We start from the raw sequence: 23,679 nt of genomic DNA, 5'->3' as shown, positions 1-23,679 counted from the left end.
CCTGCACAAGGCTGGAATGGGCTACAAAACCATAAGTAAGACGCTGGGTGAGAAGGAGACAACTGTTGGCGCAATAGTAAGAAAATGGAAGACATACAAAATGACTGTCAATCGACATCGATCTGGGGCTCCATGAAAAATCTCACCTCGTGGGGTATCCTTGATCCTGAGGAAGGTGAGAGCTCAGCCGAAAACTACACAGGGGGAACTTGTTAATGATCTCAAGGCAGCTGGGACCACAGTCACCAAGAAAACCATTGGTAACACATTACGCCGTAATGGATTAAAATCCTGCAGTGCCCGCAAGGTCCCCCTGCTCAAGAAGGCACATGTACAGGCCCGTCTGAAGTTTGCAAATGAACATCTGGATGATTCTGAGAGTGATTGGGAGAAGGTGCTGTGGTCAGATGAGACTAAAATTGAGCTCTTTGGCATTAACTCAACTCGCCGTGTTTGGAGGAAGAGAAATGCTGCCTATGACCCAAAGAACACCGTCCCCACTGTCAAGCATGGAGGTGGAAACATTATGTTTTGGGGGTGTTTCTCTGCTAAGGGCACAGGACTACTTCATCGCATCAATGGGAGAATGGATGGAGCCATGTACCGTCAAATCCTGAGTGACAACCTCCTTCCCTCCACCAGGACATTAAAAATGGCTCGTGGCTGGGTCTTCCAGCACGACAATGACCCGAAACATACAGCCAAGGCAACAAAGGAGTGGCTCAAAAAGAAACACATTAAGGTCATGGAGTGGCCTAGCCAGTCTCCAGACCTTAATCCCATCGAAAACTTATGGAGGGAGCTGAAGATCCGAGTTGCCAAGCGACAGCCTCGAAATCTTAATGATTTACAGATGATCTGCAAAGAGGAGTGGGCCAAAATTCCATCTAACATGTGTGCAAACCTCATCATCAACTACAAAAAACGTCTGACCGCTGTGCTTGCCAACAAGGGTTTTGCCACCAAGTATTAAGTCTTGTTTGCCAAAGGGATCAAATACTTATTTCTCTGTGCACAATGCAAATAAATATATATAATTTTGACAATGTGATTTTCTTTTTTTTTTTTTTTTATATAATCTATCGCTCACTGGTAAAATTAACCTAGCCTAAAAATTCTAGACTGTTCATGTCTTTGACAGTGGGCAAACTTACAAAATCAGCAAGGGATCAAATACTTATTTCCTTCACTGTATATATATTTTTTTCTTCTCTTTATCAATGTAAGGTTAAAGTACAATGAAAGTAAATAAATAAATAAATATGTAAACTGAAATTGACTTTTTTAACTTAAAACCAAGAAGCTTATAAAGAAAATTCTAAAATTCACAGTGATTGTTTTGCTTCAGATGACCTTTATTTAACTTGCTGGTCTCTTATTGTTATGAGTATTCATTGTGTTTCGGCAGTGCAGTAAAGAAAGGCCGATGTCAGTTGTGTTGACTACAGTGACACTGTATTAATGTTTTCAGATGACATTACGGTACTAATGTCAATGTCAGACTCCTTCATATGCGGGTGGATAGCAACATGAATTCCTGAGTCTTTGTACTTCTGTAACAATGAAGCAATGTTGCTTTCTGACAGTCTAAGGTACCTGTGGAAGAACATTAAAGAACTGAATTTATTATTTAACTCTTTGGATTTGAGGTTGAGGCCTATCATAACAGATTGTCAGACAATATGCCCTCTTTATACAGCTGTATTTGGTTCTTATTGACCTGAGTAGTAGCTATATACACATCAGATATACAGTGGGCAGCAAGGTGGCTCAGTACGTCTTTGTAGCGCTGCGGTCCCGAATTTGGATCTGACCAAGGGCAACATCTACATGAAGTTTGTATATTTTCTACATGTTTGCATGGGTTTCCTCCTTCACTTCAAAAACATACTGATAGGTTATTTGGCTGCCAAACAAAATGGTCTTAGTGTATCTGAGAAAAATAAATTATATAATGGTATAGTGCCAAGGGACTGGCGCAGCGCAAATGTGGTGCCTATTTTCAAAAAGGGCTCTAGGTCTTCCCCAGGTAATTATAGACCAGTAAGCTTAACATCCATCGTGGGGAAAATGTTTGAGGGGCTATTGAGGGACTATATACAGGATTATGTGACAATAAATAGCATTATAAGTGACAGCCAGCACGGTTTTACTAAGGACAGAAGTTGTCAAACTAACCTAATCTGTTTTTATGAAGAGGTAAGCAGAAGCCTAGACAGAGGGGCCGCTGTGGATTTAGTGTTTTTGGACTTTGCTAAGGCATTTGACACTGTCCCCCATAGACGCCTAATGGGTAAATTAAGGACTATAGGTTTAGATAATATAGTTTGTAATTGGATTGAGAATTGGCTCAAGGACCGTATCCAGAGAGTTGTGGTCAATGATTCCTACTCTGAATGGTCCCCGGTTATAAGTGGTGCACCCCAGGGTTCAGTGCTTGGACCACTATTATTCAACTTATTTATTAATGATATAGAGGATGGGATTAAGAGCACTGTTTCTATTTTTGCAGATGACACCAAGCTATGTAATATAGTTCAGACTATGGAGGATGTTCATGAATTACAGGCAGATTTAAACAAACTAAGTGTTTGGGCGTCCACTTGGCAGATGAAGTTTAATGTAGATAAATGTAAAGTTATGCATCTGGGTACCAACAACCTGCATGCATCATATGTCCTAGGGGGAGCTACACTGGCGGATTCACTTGTTGAGAAGGATCTGGGTGTACTTGTAAATCATAAACTCAATAACAGCATGCAGTGTCAATCAGCTGCTTCAAAGGCCAGCAGGATATTGTCGTGTATTAAAAGAGGCATGGACTCGCGGGACAGGGATGTAATATTACCACTTTACAAAGCATTAGTGAGGCCTCATCTAGAATATGCAGTTCAGTTCTGGGCTCCAGTTCATAGAAAGGATGCCCTGGAGTTGGAAAAAATACAAAGAAGAGCAACGAAGCTATTTAGGGGCATGGAGAATTTAAGTTATGAGGAAAGATTGAGAGAATTAGACCTATTTAGCCTTGAGAAAAGACGACTAAGGGGGGACATGATTAACTTATATAAATATATTAATGGCACATACAAAAAATATGGTGAAATCCTGTTCCTTGTAAAACCCCCTCAAAAAACAAGGGGGCACTCCCTCCGTCTGGAGAAAAAAAGGTTCAAGCTGCAGAGGCGACAAGGCTTCTTTACAGTGAGAACTGTGAATCTATGGAATAGCCTACCGCAGGAGCTGGTCACAGCAGGGACAGTAGATGGCTTTAAAAAAGGGTTAGATCATTTCCTAGAACAAAAAAATATTAGCTCCTATGTGTAGAAATTTTTCCTTCCCTTTTCCCTTCCCTTGGTTGAACTTGATGGACATGTGTCTTTTTTCAGCCGTACTAACTATGTAACTATGTAACTATCTATATCGTGAGCCCTATTGGCGATAGGGACTGATGTAAATGGTAACAGTCTCTGTACGGCGCTGCAGAATATATTGGAGCGATGTAAGCAACAGGAAAATAAATAATACTGTGGCAGGAAGAAAATCTGCCAACACAAACCCTAACATTACTAGTGTCCTGATAATGAATACACATGAAATCCAGCCTGGACGTCATGTGTACTCAGAATCCTGACACTTCTGACTCTTTTTTTGTGAGATTCCGGCAAGTGAAACCAAATCTCGTTTAGCTCCGTGATCTCGCGAGATTTCGTATCCGTTGCTGGAATCTCACAAAAAAGATTCAGAAGTGTCAGGATTCTGAGTACACATGACGTCCAGGCTGGATGGTCATGTGTATTCATTATCAGGACACTGGAGTAATGTTAGGGTTTGTGTATGAGGCTGCACATAGCAATATATCTATATCGCTAGTGCAGTGTAAATGAATGGAGAGGAGTGCATGATGCCGATTGGTCAGCGTCATGCACTCCTCTGTACAACGCCCACTTGGTCGAAAGTAAAAGTACGCCCACTTGGGCATTAAGAAAGCTCATTAGCATAAACCAAAATCGCTCCTAACGTTGTGAAAAAATATCGTTTTTTTAAATAAAAAGCACTGCTGTCACCTACATTACAGCGCCCATCTCCTTATATAGGAGATAGGGCACTTATAATGTGGTGACAGAGTCTCTTTAAGGGTGGTCTAATCACTAAGTCTATACAAATATATCAATGGACAGTACAGTGATCTGTCTAATAATCTATTAATATCCAGGACTGAAACTTTAACAAGGCGGCATCCGCTATGTCTAGAGGAAGGAAGGTTTTACACAATCATAGAAAGGGATTCTTTACAGTAAGAGCAGTGAAACTATAAAAACTATTTGCCAGAGGAAGCTGTGATGGTTGATTCATTTAAAGAATAAAAAAGGGGCCTGGATGTCTTTCTTGAAAGTAATATTATTTCAAGCTATGGTCACTTGATAACGTGATAAGTTGGTAATCTATGGATTTATTCTGATTGCCAGATTTGTTGTCCATAAAATAAGGAAAATTGGCTTCTGCCTTATGTTTTTTTATGCCTTATTCAGGACCAACATTGCAGGAGAATAGGTTGAACTTTATAAACTTACGTCTTTTTTTCACCCTTACCATATCATAACAGTATGTAATATAGAAATATCCTCTATTCTTATTACTGAATATGTTCATATTCAGAAATAGAGTAGTAGAATGGCATTTACAACTCTAATGTCCAATCTGGTATACTTCCTTATTCACTGGCTACAAACTACAAGCTATCATTTTTTTACGAGCTTCTAGTAGGTGAATGAGGTAAAATTGGTGTAGAAACAAAACCTTAATAACTGGTAAGAATTGGGAGTTCCAAACGGGTGCTGCAAATTAAAGCAAGATGCTAGAATTGATATTTTGGAGCTAATGTCTCATTTACCTGCATCTTAATACATCATCCGGTGGTATGTATGAACTTGCAGGCCTCTTAAAATTCTCCTCTTGCCAAGCTTTGAAAAACAGCTCTTTTAGTCTCTTCTCAGAGGTTGGATCATTACCTAAGGGATTACATTGAAACTTATCTCCAGACAACCTGCCCTGTGGTGAAAACATAACAATAATTTCTGGAATGGAGATATGGCTGAATTCCTGGCCAGACCATTTTGGGGGACTAGCTCCATTGTGTAGACCTGAGCTCTTGATCAAGTTGGAATTTTTTTTGTCTTAACCCCTTCGGGACGAAGCCATTTTTTGATTTTTCATTTTAGTTTTTCACTCCCCGCATTCCAAGAGCCATAAAGTTTTTCTTTTTCTGTCAACAGTGCGGTGTGAGGGCTTATGTTTTGCGGGAGGAGTTGTAGTTTCTTTTGGTATCATCTATAGTTTCATATAATGTACTGGGAAACTGAAAAAAATTATTTGCGGGCTGAAAATGGAAAAAACTGTGATTCCTCAATTGTTTTTTGGGTTTAGTTTTTACGGCTTTCACCGTGCTGTAAAAACGTCAACTTATCTTTATTCTGTGGCTCAATATGATTACGGTGATACAAAATGTATATATTTTTTTTATATTTTACTACTTTTATTGATAATAAACTTTTTGTTAAAAAAAAAAATTTTTTTGAGAGCCATAACTTTTGGATTTTTTACCGATTGAGCGGTGTGTATTTTTTGCAGGACGAGCTGTAGTTTTTATCGGTACCATTTTTTGGTATGTAGAACTTTTTGATCACTTTTTTTTCTCCTATCCTCCCCCGCTGGATCGCCGGGGGAGAATAGGAGAGTACTGCTTGTTTTTTTATGTTTTAAGTCATTTGCAGCCAGTACTTAACAAACAAGGAAAGAAACACATAAAAACCTGGATAACCCCTTTAATACTCGTCTGAACATCATAATAAGTAAATAATGGAGCATAAATAGTCACTTACATCACTTTTTTATTTTTTATGGCGTTCACCGTGCACATTAAATAAGACTATATTGTAATAGTTCAGACTTTTACAGATGCAGCGATACCAGTTTTGTTTCGTTTTTTTAAAATTTTTTACATTACTTTAGGAGAAAAATGGAAAAGGTTTTTTTTAACTTTTAATATATATATTTTTTTTCACTACGAAAACCTTTTTTTAACTTTTTTTCACACACTTTTTTATCCCCCCTAAGGGACTTGAACCAGCGACCATTAGATCACTGGTACAATATACAGCAATACTAACGTATTGCAATATATCGTCATTTTTACAGCCATCTGTTAAGCCCTGCCACATACAGGGCTTAGCAGAGGCAGAGTGAAGGCAGCCCTGGGGGCCTTCATTAGCATGATCACTGCTCCCAGCTGTTAGTCCCGGGTGTCCGCTGTCAAATACAGCCGACACCCGCAGCATATGGAGCGCACTCCAAACATCACCCCCGCACCCAGACATAATGGCACATCTGGGTGCGTGAAGGGGTTAATACATATGATCTTGAAGGGTTTATACCCACAGTGACATTTACACCACTAAGGGGGAGTTCACAAAGAGTTTTATGATACACAAATGTCTCATGGGACTATAATGTCATATGGGTTGAGCTGCCAGCAAGTGCAACAATTCCCAGCTCCCCAATAGTAGAGATAGAAACTCCAAACATCATATACTAAATACACGAGAACAAGGAGTCGGAACTATTTGAGTAAGAAGCACAAAATATCAAAAAATACAAATTTTATTGAAACATACAGAAATACATAATTAAAAACAGACTACAAACCCAATGACTGTATATCTCCGAAATAGGAGACAGTATGGAGCCACACAGTTACTTAAATTAGTACAGTTTGTATATGTCACATTTAATCGGGAAGGTTTCCCAAAAGGAGTTACCAAAAAGATATCATATACTTTGAAAAAAGTCTCTAGAACCCAGTAATAAGGCTAACGGAACACTTGTGTCCAGACATTTATTCTCTACAAATTCCCAGTATACTACGTTTCTGTGAACAATAATCTGGAATATAGAGGTAGTGGTTTGTTTATAGTAGTAAGTAGTCTAAACACACTCAGTACCAATAAAGTAACTAGTTCAGAACAGGAACCAGTAATAAAGATAACCTATTTCAGACATTTGTCTAAGTATACAGGTAACCTGGTAACAATACGACAAAAAAGTATATAATAGTCTTTTAGTGAAAAAAGACCAGCAAGTACTAACCCATGTGGCTCCTCAGTTGTAACAGCTCCCAAGTGTGGAGAGAAACCCCAACGCGCGTTTCGCGTAGATTGCTTTTTCAAGGGGTGTTCTGAGTTGTACAAATTAGACCTCTTACATACGATAGGTCGAGAAGTCAGCTGGTTTGTCAGGCCAATGGGAGCCTGAACTTTAGCTCCCATCGTGCGTGCCGAGGTGAGTCACCACACAATCACAACTCCGAGCCGCCGGAACCCGACCACGCATGCGCGGCTCCGGAAACCGCGCACGCGCAGACAGGCACAGCCAGCCACAGGAGCACGGACCGCGGGCGACACACTCGACACGCACAAATGAGGACCAAAGCAGGTAACAGGGAACAATGGCAAATCTCAAAAGTTATCTAGAGAAAGGTGTTTAAAAGATCTATTCGTTTTCCTCTTTGGAATATAGACTGATTTCAAGAGGAAAACAGAAGTGTCATCCACCACCTATATACAAAGGCTATTATAGTGAAAGAATTCTCCTCCTGATTGTATAAAGAAAAACCAGCGCATATGGATATAGGATAATCTAACAAAAAATAAGTCAAATACAAAGTAATACCAAATTATGAGTCATACTAGACAATCTATTTATCAAATGATAAAAAGTGACAAAAAATTTATAATAAGATGCTGAATAATTAAACAATAATAAGATGCTGAAATGAACAGCAATAATAAGGTGAACAGAAATATTATTGTTGGATGTTCAGGGAGAATGCCGATAAGGAAAACTTAATCCAAGTGTGCATTCCACCCGGACATCCATACACAATAGTGTGAAATACCATAATCATATAAGATAAATATAGACAGTTGATATAGACTTCAAAAAATACAGGAATGATAAATAAACTATCACAGAAGTGAATTACAGATCCCATACTATAGTTTAAACATAAACTCATAAGTGTTGATTCAATAGTGAAAAAACGCAGCATGTGAATGTGTTCCAATGGAATCCCATCATATTCCAGGATATCAGGAAGTAAAAGAATTTTCTCTAAAAGTTCCAGCTCATAATGTTCCATCCCATCGGCCACGACTAACTCGAAAAGACTCTGGTATGGAGGACTAAGGTAGTGAACTAAACAGAACAAAAACATAAATTAATAGATATACAGAATAAAACCGTTTAAAATGAATGGCAGACAACGAATTTTCTAAAGGAAGGAGGCAAAGCTTAGTGTTTCGTTCAATCCAACAGGGGCCATGGTACCAAGGGTGATAATCCACTTACATTCCCTCTGAGCCAGCAGTTTTTTGGAATCCCCACCTCTAATACCACAGAACACTCTATCAATGCCCCATGCTTTAAAGGATTTTGGGTCACAGGCATGGTGTATCTTGAAGTGTCTGGGAATGGTCTTAAGGAGTGTAATATCCTCAATATCCTTGGCAGCCATTATGTCACGCACGTGTTCTCTTATCCTGATCCTCAGTTGTCTTGAGGTCAGGCCAACATATACTTTCTGGCAGCCACAGGTTGCGTAATAAATTACGTTCACTGTGCTGCAAGAGATGTAATGTCGTATATCAAAGACCCTATTTTCTATCATTGACGCAAAATGTGTTGTCCGAGCCATATTTGCACATGATAGGCAGTCACCACAAGGGTAACAGCCCAATCTGGGACTACTTAATGAAAAAGGATTTTGCTGTGTTGGTATATAATGGCTCTTTACTAACATGTCCTTAATATTCATGCTCCTTCGAGCTGTCATCTGAGGTCTTAAAGATAAATTCCCCGCAAAAGCGGGTTCCAAATGCAAAATTGGCCAATGTTTATCCAAAATAGATCTTACCATGTGCCATTGGTTGTTATATGTGGTAATGTACCGAGTGTTATTTTGATCACTTTTTTTTGTATTTGACCCCACAGGATGCAAGATTGAATTCCGACTCGTCAGTTGTGCCCGTCTATATCCCCTTTTAATAATTCTCCGGCTGTACCCCCTATCCAAAAATCTTTCGCGTAAGTCGCTAGACTGCTTCTCAAAGTTCACATTTGATGAACAAATGCGTCTCATTCTCAGAAATTGACCAGTAGGAACGGCGCCAATCGTCGACTGGCTGTGGGCAGAAGTCGCATGAAGCAAGGCGTTCACAGAAGTCTTCTTCCTGAAGACATCAGTCTGGAGATGACCAGTCTCATCCGCCTCTATTAAAATATCCAAAAACTCAACTCTGCGCTTGTCAAACACATAGGTGAGCTTTATATTTAAATCATTCTTGTTAAGATCCTGCATAAATTGTATCAGCTGTACTTCTGTCCCCTGCCAGATAAACAGAACGTCATCAATGTATCTCATCCAGCACTGCACATGGTCGACGGCGAGAGCGCCGCCACCATGGAAAACCTGCCTCTCCCAAAGACCGAGAAACAGGTTTGCATATGACGGCGCACACGCCGCCCCCATGGCAGTGCCTTGCTTTTGCAGGTAGAACACATCCTTAAAAACAAAGAAGTTATGTGTAAGGATGTATTCCAAAAGTTCCACAACCAGTCGACACATGGGGCCGTCCCAACTGCTCATCTCCAAGAAGAAGCGCACAGCTTGCAGACCATCATTATGTCGTATACTGGTGTACAGCGACTCAATGTCAGCTGTCACCATAATCATGTCAGCATCAAGGCTGACACCATCAATCCTTTTCAGGACATCCGTAGTGTCCCTAACGTAGGACGGTAGACATTCTACCGATGATTTTAAATAGTGATCGATGAACCTGCAGATGGGATCACAGAGTCCACCTATTCCAGACACTATCGGACGTCCCGGGGGGTCTGTCATATTTTTGTGAACCTTGGGAAGAAAATATAATGTTGGTATTCTTGGATACTGGGTCATTAGACCAGACAAAACATTTTTTGGGATTATGCCTTTATCATGGGCCAGAGTTAGAATTTTAAGTAATTCAGCTGAAAAACTGGCAACAGGGTTATGGGTTAATTTTTGATAGGTCTTTTTATCTCTTAGCTGCCTAAAGGCTTCCTTTTCATATTTCTCGGTTGGCCAGATCACGATGTTCCCACCCTTGTCCGCCGCTTTGTATACTACGTCTTCGTAGCTTTTCAGTTCTTTTAGTGTATCACGTTGTTTTTTAGTTAAATTATCATTTTTCCTATTTGACGAAATGGTTTTAAAATCATTTATTACCATCTTGGTGAAAATTTCCACCTGCGGACAAATGGACAAGGGTGGGAACCTCTGTGATCTGGGTATAACCGATTTTGGAAACCTACCTTGGTCCGTGCAAATTTGCTCCTGTAAGAGGTCCTCAAGGGCTTTTAAGGCTTCTCTTTCCAACACGCTATTTAGTCCCATATCTACTCCAGATCTACTATGTAATTTTTTCAAGATTAATTTTCTTGAGAATAGGTATAAGTCCTTCATAGCTGTAAAAAAGTTGAAAGGATTACTGGGGGAGAAAGTTAGTCCCTTCCCAAGCACCTCATATTGTATCTCTGAGAGGGAATGTTCAGATAAATTAATCACCTCTAATACATTCTTGGGTTTCTTCCCCTGTTGAAATGTCGGAACATCCTTTCGTCTCGTAATTCACTTCTGTGATAGTTTATTTATCATTCCTGTATTTTTTGAAGTCTATATCAACTGTCTATATTTATCTTATATGATTATGGTATTTCACACTATTGTGTATGGATGTCCGGGTGGAATGCACACTTGGATTAAGTTTTCCTTGTCGGCATTCTCCCTGAACATCCAACAATAATATTTCTGTTCACCTTATTATTGCTGTTCATTTCAGCATCTTATTATTGTTGAATTATTCAGCATCTTATTATAAATTTTTTGTCACTTTTTATCATTTGATAAATAGATTGTCTAGTATGACTCATAATTTGGTATTACTTTGTATTTGACTTATTTTTTGTTAGATTATCCTATATCCATATGCGCTGGTTTTTCTTTATACAATCAGGAGGAGAATTCTTTCACTATAATAGCCTTTGTATATAGGTGGTGGATGACACTTCTGTTTTCCTCTTGAAATCAGTCTATATTCCAAAGAGGAAAACTAATAGATCTTTTAAACACCTTTCTCTAGATAACTTTTGAGATTTGCCATTGTTCCCTGTTACCTGCTTTGGTCCTCATTTGTGCGTGTCGAGTGTGTCGCCCGCGGTCCGTGCTCCTGTGGCTGGCTGTGCCTGTCTGCGCGTGCGCGGTTTCCGGAGCCGCGCATGCGTGGTCGGGTTCCGGCGGCTCGGAGTTGTGATTGTGTGGTGACTCACCTCGGCACGCACGATGGGAGCTAAAGTTCAGGCTCCCATTGGCCTGACAAACCAGCTGACTTCTCGACCTATCGTATGTAAGAGGTCTAATTTGTACAACTCAGAACACCCCTTGAAAAAGCAATCTACGCGAAACGCGCGTTGGGGTTTCTCTCCACACTTGGGAGCTGTTACAACTGAGGAGCCACATGGGTTAGTACTTGCTGGTCTTTTTTCACTAAAAGACTATTATATACTTTTTTGTCGTATTGTTACCAGGTTACCTGTATACTTAGACAAATGTCTGAAATAGGTTATCTTTATTACTGGTTCCTGTTCTGAACTAGTTACTTTATTGGTACTGAGTGTGTTTAGACTACTTACTACTATAAACAAACCACTACCTCTATATTCCAGATTATTGTTCACAGAAACGTAGTATACTGGGAATTTGTAGAGAATAAATGTCTGGACACAAGTGTTCCGTTAGCCTTATTACTGGGTTCTAGAGACTTTTTTCAAAGTATATGATATCTTTTTGGTAACTCCTTTTGGGAAACCTTCCCGATTAAATGTGACATATACAAACTGTACTAATTTAAGTAACTGTGTGGCTCCATACTGTCTCCTATTTCGGAGATATACAGTCATTGGGTTTGTAGTCTGTTTTTAATTATGTATTTCTGTATGTTTCAATAAAATTTGTATTTTTTGATATTTTGTGCTTCTTACTCAAATAGTTCCGACTCCTTGTTCTCGTGTATTTAGTACAGAGTTTTATGGCAAGTTTTTTGACGCGGAAACCGCGCCGCAAAACGAGCCAAAAAACGGCTGAAAATGCCTCCCATTGATTTTAATGGGAGGCGGAGTCGTTTTTTCCCACTAGCGGAAAAACCGGCTCGCGGAAAAAAGAACGTACATGCCCTATATTTAGGCGTTTACGCCTCTGACCTCCCATTGACATCGATGGGAGGCAGAGAAAGCGTATTTTTTGCTGTGTTTTATGCCTGCGGCGCTCAATGGCCACGGGCGAAAAACACTGCGAATATCAGCGTGCAGGCAGAGGAAAATCTGCCTCAAATTTCCAAATGGAATTTTGGGGCAGATTTTCCTCCTGCAAAAAACTCAGTGTGAACCCAGCCTAAAAGTTATATGATCTTTACTATTCCATATATCTAGCATAGAAATAATATTTTTGAAACTTTTATAAAACAAATATAGATAGAAAATAATAGAAAAGTAGTTGCTTATGTGTGCCAACCAGAAATTATGTAAGTTGGGTTGAAAATTATTCTGGTCACTACCCAGAGGACGGACTACAGATGTGTTCACCCTTAAAGTTTAACTAGACTTTTAAAAAACTTTTGACATGTCAGAAGTTCTGATTGGTGGGGTCCGAGTACTGAAAACCCCGACCGATAGTTAAAACGAAGCGGCAGAAGCGCTAAGGTAGGCGCTGTGCCATTTTGTTTCTGATTGGCTTTCTGCGGAAAGCTGAGCGAGAGGTATACGGACTCATAGACTTTCTATTGAGCCCGTTGTCACGATCCGTGGGTATGTGGACCCACTAGGCCGCACCGCCGTAGTGGAGTAGCAGCTGGCCAAACAACAGTCTATACAAAGTCCTAGTTCAAGAGTACCTTTGATAGTCCAGACAGAGGCAGAGGCTTAGGCACAGGTGAACTTGAAGGCAGATGATGCGACACGTGGCGGATGATATCAGGCGTGGCAGTTGACACCAGACGTGGTGTAAGACAGCAGGCATGACAGGTGGCACAACACAACTCCAACACTCCAAGGCACAGGAACAAATACAGCACGGGAATACAGGTATCAGGGTACAGGAACAATGGGAACAGGACAACACTAAGGGAGCATTTGCTAAGACTAATATGGGTATACACAACAATGCTCAGGCAAAGAGTGAAAGGGCAGAGGCCCTTTTTATAGTCCAGGGTGATTAGGGTTGAGTGGTGATATTTTTCATGTACGCGCGCTGTCCATCCTCTAGCGTGCACCCTAGAGGATGCTGCAGAGCAGAGCGGAAGTGAGTGTTCTCGTCTCCTAGGAAGGAGATGCCGGTCAGCCCTCACAAGTCCATGGCCGCGGCTGTCGAAGGGTAAGTCGGAACGACAGTCCGCGGCCGTGGACGTTACTGTATCCCCCCTCTTACGCCCCCTCTTCTAAGGACCAGAGCGAGAGAGGAATTTCTTAATGAGGGTAGGGGCATTGAGGTTCTCTTCTGGCTCTCAGGACCTCTCCTCTTGACCAAACCCCTTCCAATCCACTAAGTAAAAAGTCCTTCCTCCTACTCTCTTGTAGTCCAGGATCTTTTTCACTCTGAACACATCGGAAGAACCGCTGGGGGCAACTGCAGGACTAGGAGTCTTGCTGTAGTGGTACAGAACCACAGGCTTCAGGAGGGACAGATAAAAAGAGTTGGGGATTTTGAGAGTAGGAGGCAGACAAAGTTTATAAGAGACAGGGTTAATTTGTTGCAGGATCTCAAAAGGTCAGAGGAAACTAGGAGCAAATTTGTATGAAGGCACCTTCAAATGGATATTCCTTGAGGACAGCCAGACTTTGGTACCAGGAAAAAACTGAGGTGGCTCTCTTCTTCTAGTATCTACTTTTCGCTTTATGCGATCGACTGCCAGCAGAATTGAGGACCGGGTCTGTTGCCATATTTGTAGAAAGACCCCAAATGCACTCAGCTGCGTGTACTTGGGATGTAGCCAAAACAGGAAGAGGCCGTAGACAATGAAAAACGGTGTGGAAGCAGTGGACTAACTTGTGTGGTTGTTGTATGAGAACTCGGCCCATGGAAGAAGCTGTACCCAGTCATCATGCTGCATGGAGATGAAGTGACGAAGATAATTGGTTAATCCTCTCGACTTGGCCATTGGACTGGGGATGGTAGGCTGAGGAAAAGTCCAATTTCACATTTAGGAGTTTATAGGGGACACTCCAGGATTTAGAGGTGAACTGAACCCCCCGATCAGACACGATATGAAGGGGCAAGCCATGCAAGCGGAAGATGTGCTGGATGAAGAGATTAGCCTGTCGAGAAGCAGAAGGTAGGCCAGTCAGCGGAATAAAATGTGCCATCTTCGAGAAACGGTCCACCACCACCCAAACCGTATTGCATCCTGCTGAGGGAGGAAGATCTGTGACAAAGTCCATTGCTATATGCTGCCAGGGAGCATTGGGCACAGGCAGAGGTTGGAGCAGACCAGCAGGCTTGAAGTGAGCAACCTTGTTAGAAGCACACACAGTGCAGGAAGAGAAAAGGTCCATAATATCTTTGGGCAGCGTGGGCCAACAGAAATGACGAGCAATCAGATCTCGAGTCTTATGAATACCCACGTGCCCAGCCAGTTTGGAGCTGTGTCCCCAGCGAAGTATTCTTTTCCTGTCTGCCAACCGCACATAGGTCCTCCCCGGAGGGATGTCCCTAACTTGCAGAAGATTAGCAGAAATAATGCAGGACGGGTCTATGATACATTGAGGGGACTCCACAGTGTCTTCTGTTTTAAACGACTTGGGCAGGGCATCGGCCCTCACATTTTTGTCAGCGGGACGGTAGTGGAGCAGAAATTGGAACCGGGTAAAGAATAACAACCACCTGCCTTGACGGGGGTTCAGCCGTTGAGTCGACTGAAGATAGGTGAGGTTCTTGTGTTCATTGTATGTCAGGATGGGGTGAGCTGCGCCCTCTAGTAGATGTCTCCACTTGTCCAAAGTCAATTTGATGGCCAGTAACTCCCGATCCCCAATAGAGTAATTGCGCTATGTGGGAGAAAAAGTTTAGAGTAATAGCCACATACTACTGACTTCCCTTTGAAGCTTCTCTGGAACAGAAGTGCACCTGCACCAACAGAAAAAGCGTCCACCTCCAACAAGAACTGCCGAGACACGTCAGTATGATGGAGGATTGAGGCTGAAGTGAAGCCATTCGTAAGGCCATTAAATGCTGATTCTGCCTCCAGAGTCCACACCTTGGCATTCATACCTTTCTTGCTAAGGGTAGAGATGGGAGCCATTAGTGAAGAGAAGTTTGGGATAAACTGCGTGTAGAAGTTGGCAAATCCCAAAAAACCCTGTATGGGCCGCAAACCCTGAGGACGTGGCCATTCCGGGACGGACTTTACTTTCTCAGGATCCATCTTGAGGCCTTGATCGGAGATGATGTTGCCCAGGAAGGGCAGAGAATTTTTTTAAAAATTCATTTCTCCAGCTTGGCATACAGACGATTCTCCCTTAATCGCAGCAGAACTTGACAGATATGCCACCGATGAGTTGTCGGAGCTGCGGAGAAGATCAAAATGTCATTGAGATAGACTACAACACAGACAGAGGAGAGCTCGGAAGATATCATTGACGAATTCCTGGGAGACCGCGAGAGCATTACACAGACCGAAGGGCATGGTATTAATACCATTAAAATAACGGCCATGTGAATAGCCCCATAGACATGCATTAATTTTAATGCAGCCGTGTGACAACTGTTAAAAAAAACTGCAGTCACACGGCCGACTATCCGTCTGAATATCTGCATAACAGCGGAGCCTTCTATTCAAATAAATTCCTTGGAGCAAGAAAACATCAATAGATCAAGATCAGTGCTACTGTAAAAAAAACGCAAGTGTCTGAATATGGGTGAAAGTCCTCAGTTTTAATATAGATACTCATAGTAGCAGGGCCCGCTATATTGAGCTCATCTACAATTTTGTAAGATTTTAACTGCAGTTATAACATGTTATTTTTATTCTATTTGATTACATATAAATTAAATTTATTCATGGTATTCGTACTGCCCATCTCGAGTGTGGAATGCCGTCTTCCACTCGTCACCTTGACAGATTCAGATCAAATTGTAAGCACCACGCAAGTCTAGTTTAGAGAAAATCCTGGCTCCTTGTATACGGATAAATAGTTTGGAAATTAGTGTCAACGGGTATTTGTTATTGACGGTGATCTGGTTGAGACCACGGCAGTCAATGCAGGGTCAAAGAAATCCGTCCATTTTTTTTTTAACGAAGAAGAACCCGGCCCCAGCCGGGGAGGAGGATTTTCGTATGAAACCCCTCTCCAGATTTTCCTTGATATAAGCTGACATGGACTGTGTCTTTGGCAAGGAGAGGCGATATATCCATCCATGGGGAGTAGAAGCATTTGGAACCAGTTCAATCGGACAGTCGTAAGACCGGTGTGGGGGAAGCATCTCAGTCTCCATCTTGCTGAAAACGTCCGCAAACTGAGAAAAATGAGGAGGTAATCCTGCTTATGACTGAGGCAGAGGTGGCTAGACAGGATGTATCTGTAACAGACAGTGGTGGAGACATTTGGAGCTCCATTGGAGAACTTCTTCGGAATTCCAGTCCAGGACTGGGGCATATAACTGGAGCCAAGGCAGACCCAGTAGAACAGGATTGTTGGCTTTAGGCAAAACAAGAAATGAAATCAGTTCAGTATGGAGGGCTCCAACTTGTAGCTTCGGTGACTTGGTCTCAGACACTATCAGACCGGGCAGAGAATATCTATTCACGAGGCAAAAGTCAAAGACTTCTCCAGGAGAACTGTGGGCAACTGGAGATGATCCACTAGGTCTTGTTGGATGAAGTTTGCCGCGGACACTAAGTCCAAATAGGCAGGGACCTGGTGCGTCTTCTCGCCGGACACTATGGTCACGGGAATGGACTGTTTAGAAGATAATTTTTTATTTAGCACCGTTCTGCCTGGGGTTGTCTCTCCAACCAATCCTAGGCACTGGAGTTTTTTTGGCTTCTGGGGATACAAACGTACAACATGGCCTCTGAGGCCGCAATACAGACAAAGCCCCGAAGTGCGTCTGTGTTTGAGCCAGTCCACCTGCATAGGCTCCTCTAGTGGAACAACTGGTGACATGGATTGCTGGAAAGTAGGGACCAGCCTAGGGAATCTTCTCTCCCGGCGAACCTCTTGCGATCGCTCCCAGATCCTCATGTCAATCTGGGTGGCTAGAAGAATGAGACCATCCAGGGTAGGTGGCAGATCGTGAGCGGCAAGCTCGTCTTTAATTTCAGAAGACAACCCCATCCAGAATGTAGCCACCAAGGCTTCGTTGTTCCAGGTCAGCTCTGCCGTCAAGGTGCGGAACTGAATGGCATACTCGCCCACCAAAGTGTCTCCCTGGCGTAGGGTCAGCAGAGATGCAGCAACAGAAGAAACTCTCCCAGGTTCCTCAAATATTATACGGAATGTCTGTAAGAAACACAGTAAGTCACGGGTCTCTGGTCCCTGACATTCCCAAATGGGGTTTGCCCATGCCAGGGCCTTGCAGTAAGAAGAGAGATTATTAGGGCGATTTTTGCATCGTCAGAAAGGAAGGCCTATGCATGCACTTTGAAGTTGATCTGGCACTGGTTCAGAAATCCCCTGCAGGTACTCGCGTCTCCGTCATAGCGAGGAGGTAGTGGCAGGGAGAATCGGGAGTCGGGACTAGTACTGACAGGAGGTGCAGCAGGAGGAACAGCAGGAGCAACTGCAACAGGTGCTGTGATGACTGCAGCTTGCGCATCGAGCCGATGTGCAATGGGGTTCACCGCCTGGAGGAGTTGGTCCTGTCGTGACCAAAGGTCTCACAAGTCTGCCTGCATGACTTGTCGTCATGGTCTTGGGTTGACCAGCGGGGTCCATGGCCTGAGCGTACTGTCACAATCCGTGGGCCACACCACCGTAGCGGAGTAGCAGCTGGCCAATCAGCAGTCTATACAAAGTCCTAGTACAAGAGTACCTTTGATAGTCCAGACAGTAGCAGAGGTTCAGGCACAGATGAACTTGAAGGCAAATGACGCCACACGTGGCAGATGATATCAGGCGCGGCAGATGACACCAGACGTGGTGTAAGACAGCAGGCATGACAGGTGGCACAACACGACTCTAACACTCTAAGGCACAGGAACAAATACAGCACGGGATACAGGATACAGGTATCAGGGCAAGGGAACAACGGGAACAGGATAACACTAAGGGACCATTTGCTAAGACTAATATGGGTATACACAACAACGCTGAGGCAAGGAGTGAAAGGGCAGAGCCCTTTTTATAATCCAGGGTGATTAGGGCAGATTGGTGATTTGTTTTCATGTGCACCCTAGAGGATGCTGCAGACCAGAGCGGAAGTGAGTGCTAGTGTCTCCTAGAAAGGAGATGCTGGCCAGCACTCACAAGTCCATGGCCGCTGCCATCGAGGGGTAAGTCGGAACGACGGTCCACGGCCATGGACATTACACCCGTACACCGCTCTGACATGTTAAAAGTATTTTAAAAGTATAGTTACCCTTTAACTTATCTCTAAACCCTACATATCCCAAGATGTATGGCGCGAGATCTTAAAGAGGCTCTGTCACCAGATTTTGCAACCCCTATCTGCTATTGCAGCAGCTAGGCGCTGCAATGTAGATTACATTAACGTTTTTATTTTTAAAAAACGAGCATTTTTGGCCAAGTTATGACCATTTTTGTATTTATGCAAATGAGGCTTGCAAAAGTCCAAGTGGGCGTGTTTAAAGTAAAAGTCCAACTGGGCGTGCATTATGTGCGTACATCGGGGCGTTTTTAATACTTTTACTAGCTGGGCGTTCTGACGAGAAGTATCATCCACTTCTCTTCAGAACGCCCAGCTTCTGGCAGTGCAGACACACAGCGTGTTCTCGAGAGATCACGCTGTGACGTCACTCACTTCCTGCCCCAGGTCCTGCATCGTGTCGGCTACATCGGCACCAGAGGCTACAGTTGATTCTGCAGCAGCATCAGGGTTTGCAGGTAAGTAGCTACATCGACTTACCTGCAAACGCTGATGCTGCTGCAGAATCAACTGTAGCCTCTGGTGCCGATGTGTCCTCGCTCGTCCGACACGATGCAGGACCTGTGAGTGACGTCTGCACTGCCAGAAGCTGGGCGTTCTGAAGAGAAATGGATGATACTTCTCGTCAGAACGCCCAGCTAGTAAAAGTAGTAAAAACGCCCCGATGTACGCACATAATACACGCCCAGTTGGACTTTTACTTTAAACACGCCCACTTGGACTTTTGCAAGCCTCATTTGCATAAATACAAAAATGGTCATAACTTGGCCAAAAATGCTAGTTTTTTAAAAATAAAAATGTTACTGTAATCTACATTGCAGCGCCGATCTGCTGCAATAGCAGATAGGGGTTGCAAAATCTGGTGACAGAGCCTCTTTAAACAAACATGTAACAAAAACTTATACCTCTGACGGATGCCATCAGTCACTCACTCGTCGCTCAAAGACTCCTTTGTTAAAAATATTGTACATTTATTCCTGGATAGCTGTGACGGATGACCCTGACAAATGCCATCCGTCAGCCATCAATCGCCTATAGACTTCCATGTTAAAAAACGCAAATGTTTAAAATAGGTTGGTACCATGAGAAAATGCATAACTTACCGCAAATCAAGAAAAGTTAAGGGTGGACACATCTGTACTGCCCTAAAACAGGCCACAGTAGCTGCTACAAGACCTCACATCTTATTTTATTATTTATATACATAAAAGCACAATTTAGCATTGGAGTTGACAGTCGTGCGCACCCAGTATTGTTTTAGCACTGTATGGCGGTATTATTAGAATAGTCTATGCCGGTATTATTAGAATAGTGTATGGTGGTATTAGTTGGTCATTGTGTGATGGTATTATTTTAGCACTATATAGTAGTGGTGTTTTTTGGTAACTGTGTAATGGTAATATTTGAGCACTATGAACCGTAATATTTGGAAATTGAATGTCAATACTATTTAAGTATTTGAGGCTGTATGATACATTGTGCCTAACATTGCAGATACCAGGTTATGATGATCCTCAAAGGACATACGTGAAAAATTGTAAAAACATATTATAAATCTTTTCTAGTTTCTTCCACAGGTAAGTATTTGTCCTCCTGTGGAGTTTAAAAAGATTATCCAGAATTTACTGTATATTGTTTTATTTTAGCCCCCCTATTATTGAACAATAAGAGGGCTTTGCATCAGGATGTTAAAAAAAAAACCTCCTTCCCTATGGTTCTTTCTGAACTGAGTGCCCTTACATTGCACAGAGAGGTTTTCCCACTGCAGCCAGTATATGTGACACGGCTGTAGCGGGGAGAATATTGGCTACAGCAAAAAGTTGCTCTGTGCAATTTACAGTTGTTTCATACATTGCACAGTGAAAGACTATAAACGAAGGGGGACATGTATGGACTTTAGTGCCATGCCAATGTTTTCATGCAGTGGTACTCAGTTTATTGAGTGCCATAGGGAGGGAGTGAGATGATTTTTTCAACAAGCATACCATTGCAAAACCCTCTAATTCTTCAAAGTTCTTATTTGATGTCAGCTTAAATCTTACCTGTGTTGTTTATACCGAAAACAGGTTGATGATGGAAACGGAAAAAATTGGGCAGGTGATCAGAAGACAATGCAGCTGATGCTCCATCTGAAACTTTCACAAAGTTATGCTGTGTATTTTCTCGTTGGTTTTCAAACAGAACGACACCGCTTGGTTTCTTTATGAACATTGAGAAACGGAAAACAAAAACATCAAAGATGTACTTATTATTATGGTGGACAGGGGCAGACACATGAAGCAGAGCGCCCCCATGCAAAAACAGTATATGGGGCTCTTGTCCTCGAATAGCTCTGCATAAATCAACTCCTTAAATCTCTCTATCATTCTGAGCCATGAAATGTATTAGCTCAGTCCCTACATGTAATCTAATAGATATGAGGAAGTTACTTTAAAGGGGACAATGGGTCCCTTTACCTATTGGGCCCCGGTCCAATAGGTAAAGGGACCCGTTGTCCCCTTTAAAGTAACAGGATGCACATATGGTATGCCCAACCCTTAAAGTTAGTTATCCATGTAAGTCTATGTCCGAACTGTAGAAGAGCCTGGAAACAAGACTACGGCTTTTAGCCAAGCCAGAGTCTCCTCCAAAAGGAAGAGAATCCTATCTGTAGAGTAGACAGCTGTGAGGTGTTTGTCTTTTCGACCAAGCTAGTCTTTTCATGCGATTTTTTTTAAAACTGGGAATAGATCCATAAACAGAGAAGTTTCTTTTCTTAAGGATCCTCTCCTGAATTTTTTATGTAGAGCATTTTGTAGTTTTTGAATTGTACCTTATATATGTTTCCAGAAAGTCCAGACTTTGAAACATTTGACACATCTGTCAGTTTTGCAAGGTTCCTTTTTATCTTCCTCTCTTCTTGCTGCAGGAGATTATTATTACGTAACCTCATGGAATCTAGACTGTGACTGAGCTTCGTGAACTAGAAAACAAGACTCTCAATTAACATTATGTATTTTCACAACATAAATGGTTCAACCGTCTGACCAGTGAGGTTCTGGCTGCTGGGACCTTCACTGATCCCAAGAACTGGCTGGTTTTGTTTTAAGCTCCTGAACATCAATGGAGAAATGGGAGTGCAAATCATCCACTTAAATGGAAGTTATGGAGATATGGGAAAGCATTAAGCAGCTTTTTTGTTGTTTGCCAAGGCTAAAACATTTTCATTCTCAACAGCCAAGACCTTGGCCCACTTTCACACAGCAGTATTTTGGTCAGTATTTTGCATTAGTATTTATAAGACAAACCCATGAGTGGACCATAAACTCTAATGGACAGATTTGTACCTCTTCCATGTTTATGACCCACTACTGATTTTGGCTCACAGTTACTGATACTTTCTGCCAGAAAACCTAAAAGTTTGTAGCTATTAGGTAGTGTATTCGAGTATCTAGTTTGGCTCAAATAGCCCAAGTGGTAAAACTCAAAGCTAAGTCAGGATAAAGGAAAGCAGCTTGGCAGTTGTCAAATCGTGTCATTCCCCATAACAGTCTAAATATAAATCAGGTTTCTTTTACAATAAGGTGGCTGAGCAATGAAGTTCTTCAGTGTTAATACATTTGTGGGTGGCTAAATGGGATTAAATCAGAGATAGTTAAATAGATATTTGGATGACTGGATGGATAGATAGATAGATAGATAGATAGATAGATAGATAGATAGATAGATAGATAGATAGCACTGGGATGTTTCAGTTTCTGCTCATTTACCTGAATGGATTCTCTTTCATTGGAGACTCTTAATGTCTTTGCTCTGCTGCTTTCTAACCAGTCCGCCATTGTACTGTTCACGTTTATCCAATCTGCACAGGAACTCTGCCAGGTTGATGGAAAAATATCTGATATTCCATTCATAGTTACCGACACTTGATCCTTTGTTCACTCTGAATTGTTAGGTACGTGCTGTGATACCATGACAACTATTATTCATATGTAGATGATTGTTGTATCAAAAATAGAAATCTATCTATCTATCTATCTATCTATCTATCTATCTATCTATCTATCTATCTATCTATCTATCTATCTATCTATCTATCTATCTATCTATCTATCTATCTATCTATCTATCTATCTATCTATCTCATATCTATCTATCTATCTCATATCTATCTATCTATCTATCTATCTATCTATCTATCTATCTATCTATCTATCTATCTATCTATCTATCTATCTATCTATCTATCTATCTATCTATCTATCTATCTATCTATCTCTCATATCTATCTATCTATCTATCTATCTATCTATCTATCTATCTATCTATCTATCTATCTATCTATCTATCTATCTATCTATCTATCTATCTATCTATCTATCTATCTATCTATCTATCATCTATCCATGTGAAAGTAATAGGCAGCACTCCAGATTTAAATAAAAAAGATGTGGGCCTTTAATAGCCCCTTGCAACGTTTTTGCCCTCTGAGCTGGGGCCTCTATCAAGCAATGTGAAAGTGTATTCAGTGGATATAAATATCATTAGTTCGTGTAGTCCAATCCCACAGAAGAGCTACTGCAGTACAAATTGCTGAAAAAGTTAATACTAGCTGTGACAAAAAAGGTTTCAGAACACACAAGGTGCTGTGTCTAGGACTGCATAGTCGCAGGCTGGTCAGAATGCCTATGCTGATCCTGTCCACCGCTGAAAGTGCCTACAATGGCATGTGAGCATCAAAACTGGACCATTGAGCAATTGAAGTAGGTGGCTTAGTCTGATAAAACACATTTTTTTTTTTTAGAGCACGTGGACAGCTGGGTGACTGCACATTGCTTACCTCGGGTGGAGATGGCACCAGGATGCACTATGGGAAGAAGATAGGTTGGCTGAGGCAGTGTGATGCTCTGGACAATGCTCTGTTAGGATACCTTGGGTCCTAGCATTCA

At 41.8% G+C, this 23,679-nt stretch overlaps 1 protein-coding gene across 1 annotated transcript; it reads right to left on the bottom strand.

Annotated features, from left to right (window-relative positions):
* Positions 1-1,346: 1,346 nt before the first annotated feature.
* C9H16orf78 (chromosome 9 C16orf78 homolog) lies at positions 1,347-22,631 on the bottom strand. Its single transcript, XM_075836921.1, has 5 exons — positions 22,501-22,631; positions 21,564-21,713; positions 20,794-20,950; positions 4,892-5,009; positions 1,347-1,596 (listed from the first exon to the last, which is right to left on the bottom strand). The coding sequence occupies exons 1-5, from the start codon at positions 22,567-22,569 to the stop codon at positions 1,443-1,445; spliced, it is 648 nt and encodes a 215-aa protein (XP_075693036.1). The 5' UTR covers positions 22,570-22,631; the 3' UTR covers positions 1,347-1,442.
* Between the last annotated feature and the right edge of the window lie 1,048 nt (positions 22,632-23,679).

The sequence above is a fragment of the Rhinoderma darwinii genome, chromosome 9 (genome assembly GCF_050947455.1).
Source record: "Rhinoderma darwinii isolate aRhiDar2 chromosome 9, aRhiDar2.hap1, whole genome shotgun sequence".
NCBI classification, from domain to species: domain Eukaryota; kingdom Metazoa; phylum Chordata; class Amphibia; order Anura; family Rhinodermatidae; genus Rhinoderma; species Rhinoderma darwinii.
This window is presented reverse-complemented; position numbering and strand designations above follow the sequence as displayed.

Bases quoted from the DNA above. Each gene is read 5' to 3' on its own strand.
- C9H16orf78 (XM_075836921.1), bottom strand. From the start codon at position 22,569: ATGGCGGACTGGTTAGAAAGCAGCAGAGCAAAGACATTAAGAGTCTCC. The intron at 21,714-22,500 runs GTAAATGAGCAG...CTTGTTTTCTAG, and splicing joins ATGAAAGAGAATCCATTCAG to TTCACGAAGCTCAGTCACAG. The intron at 1,597-4,891 runs GTAAATGAGACA...GTTCTTCCACAG, and splicing joins GATGATGTATTAAGATGCAG to GTACCTTAGACTGTCAGAAA.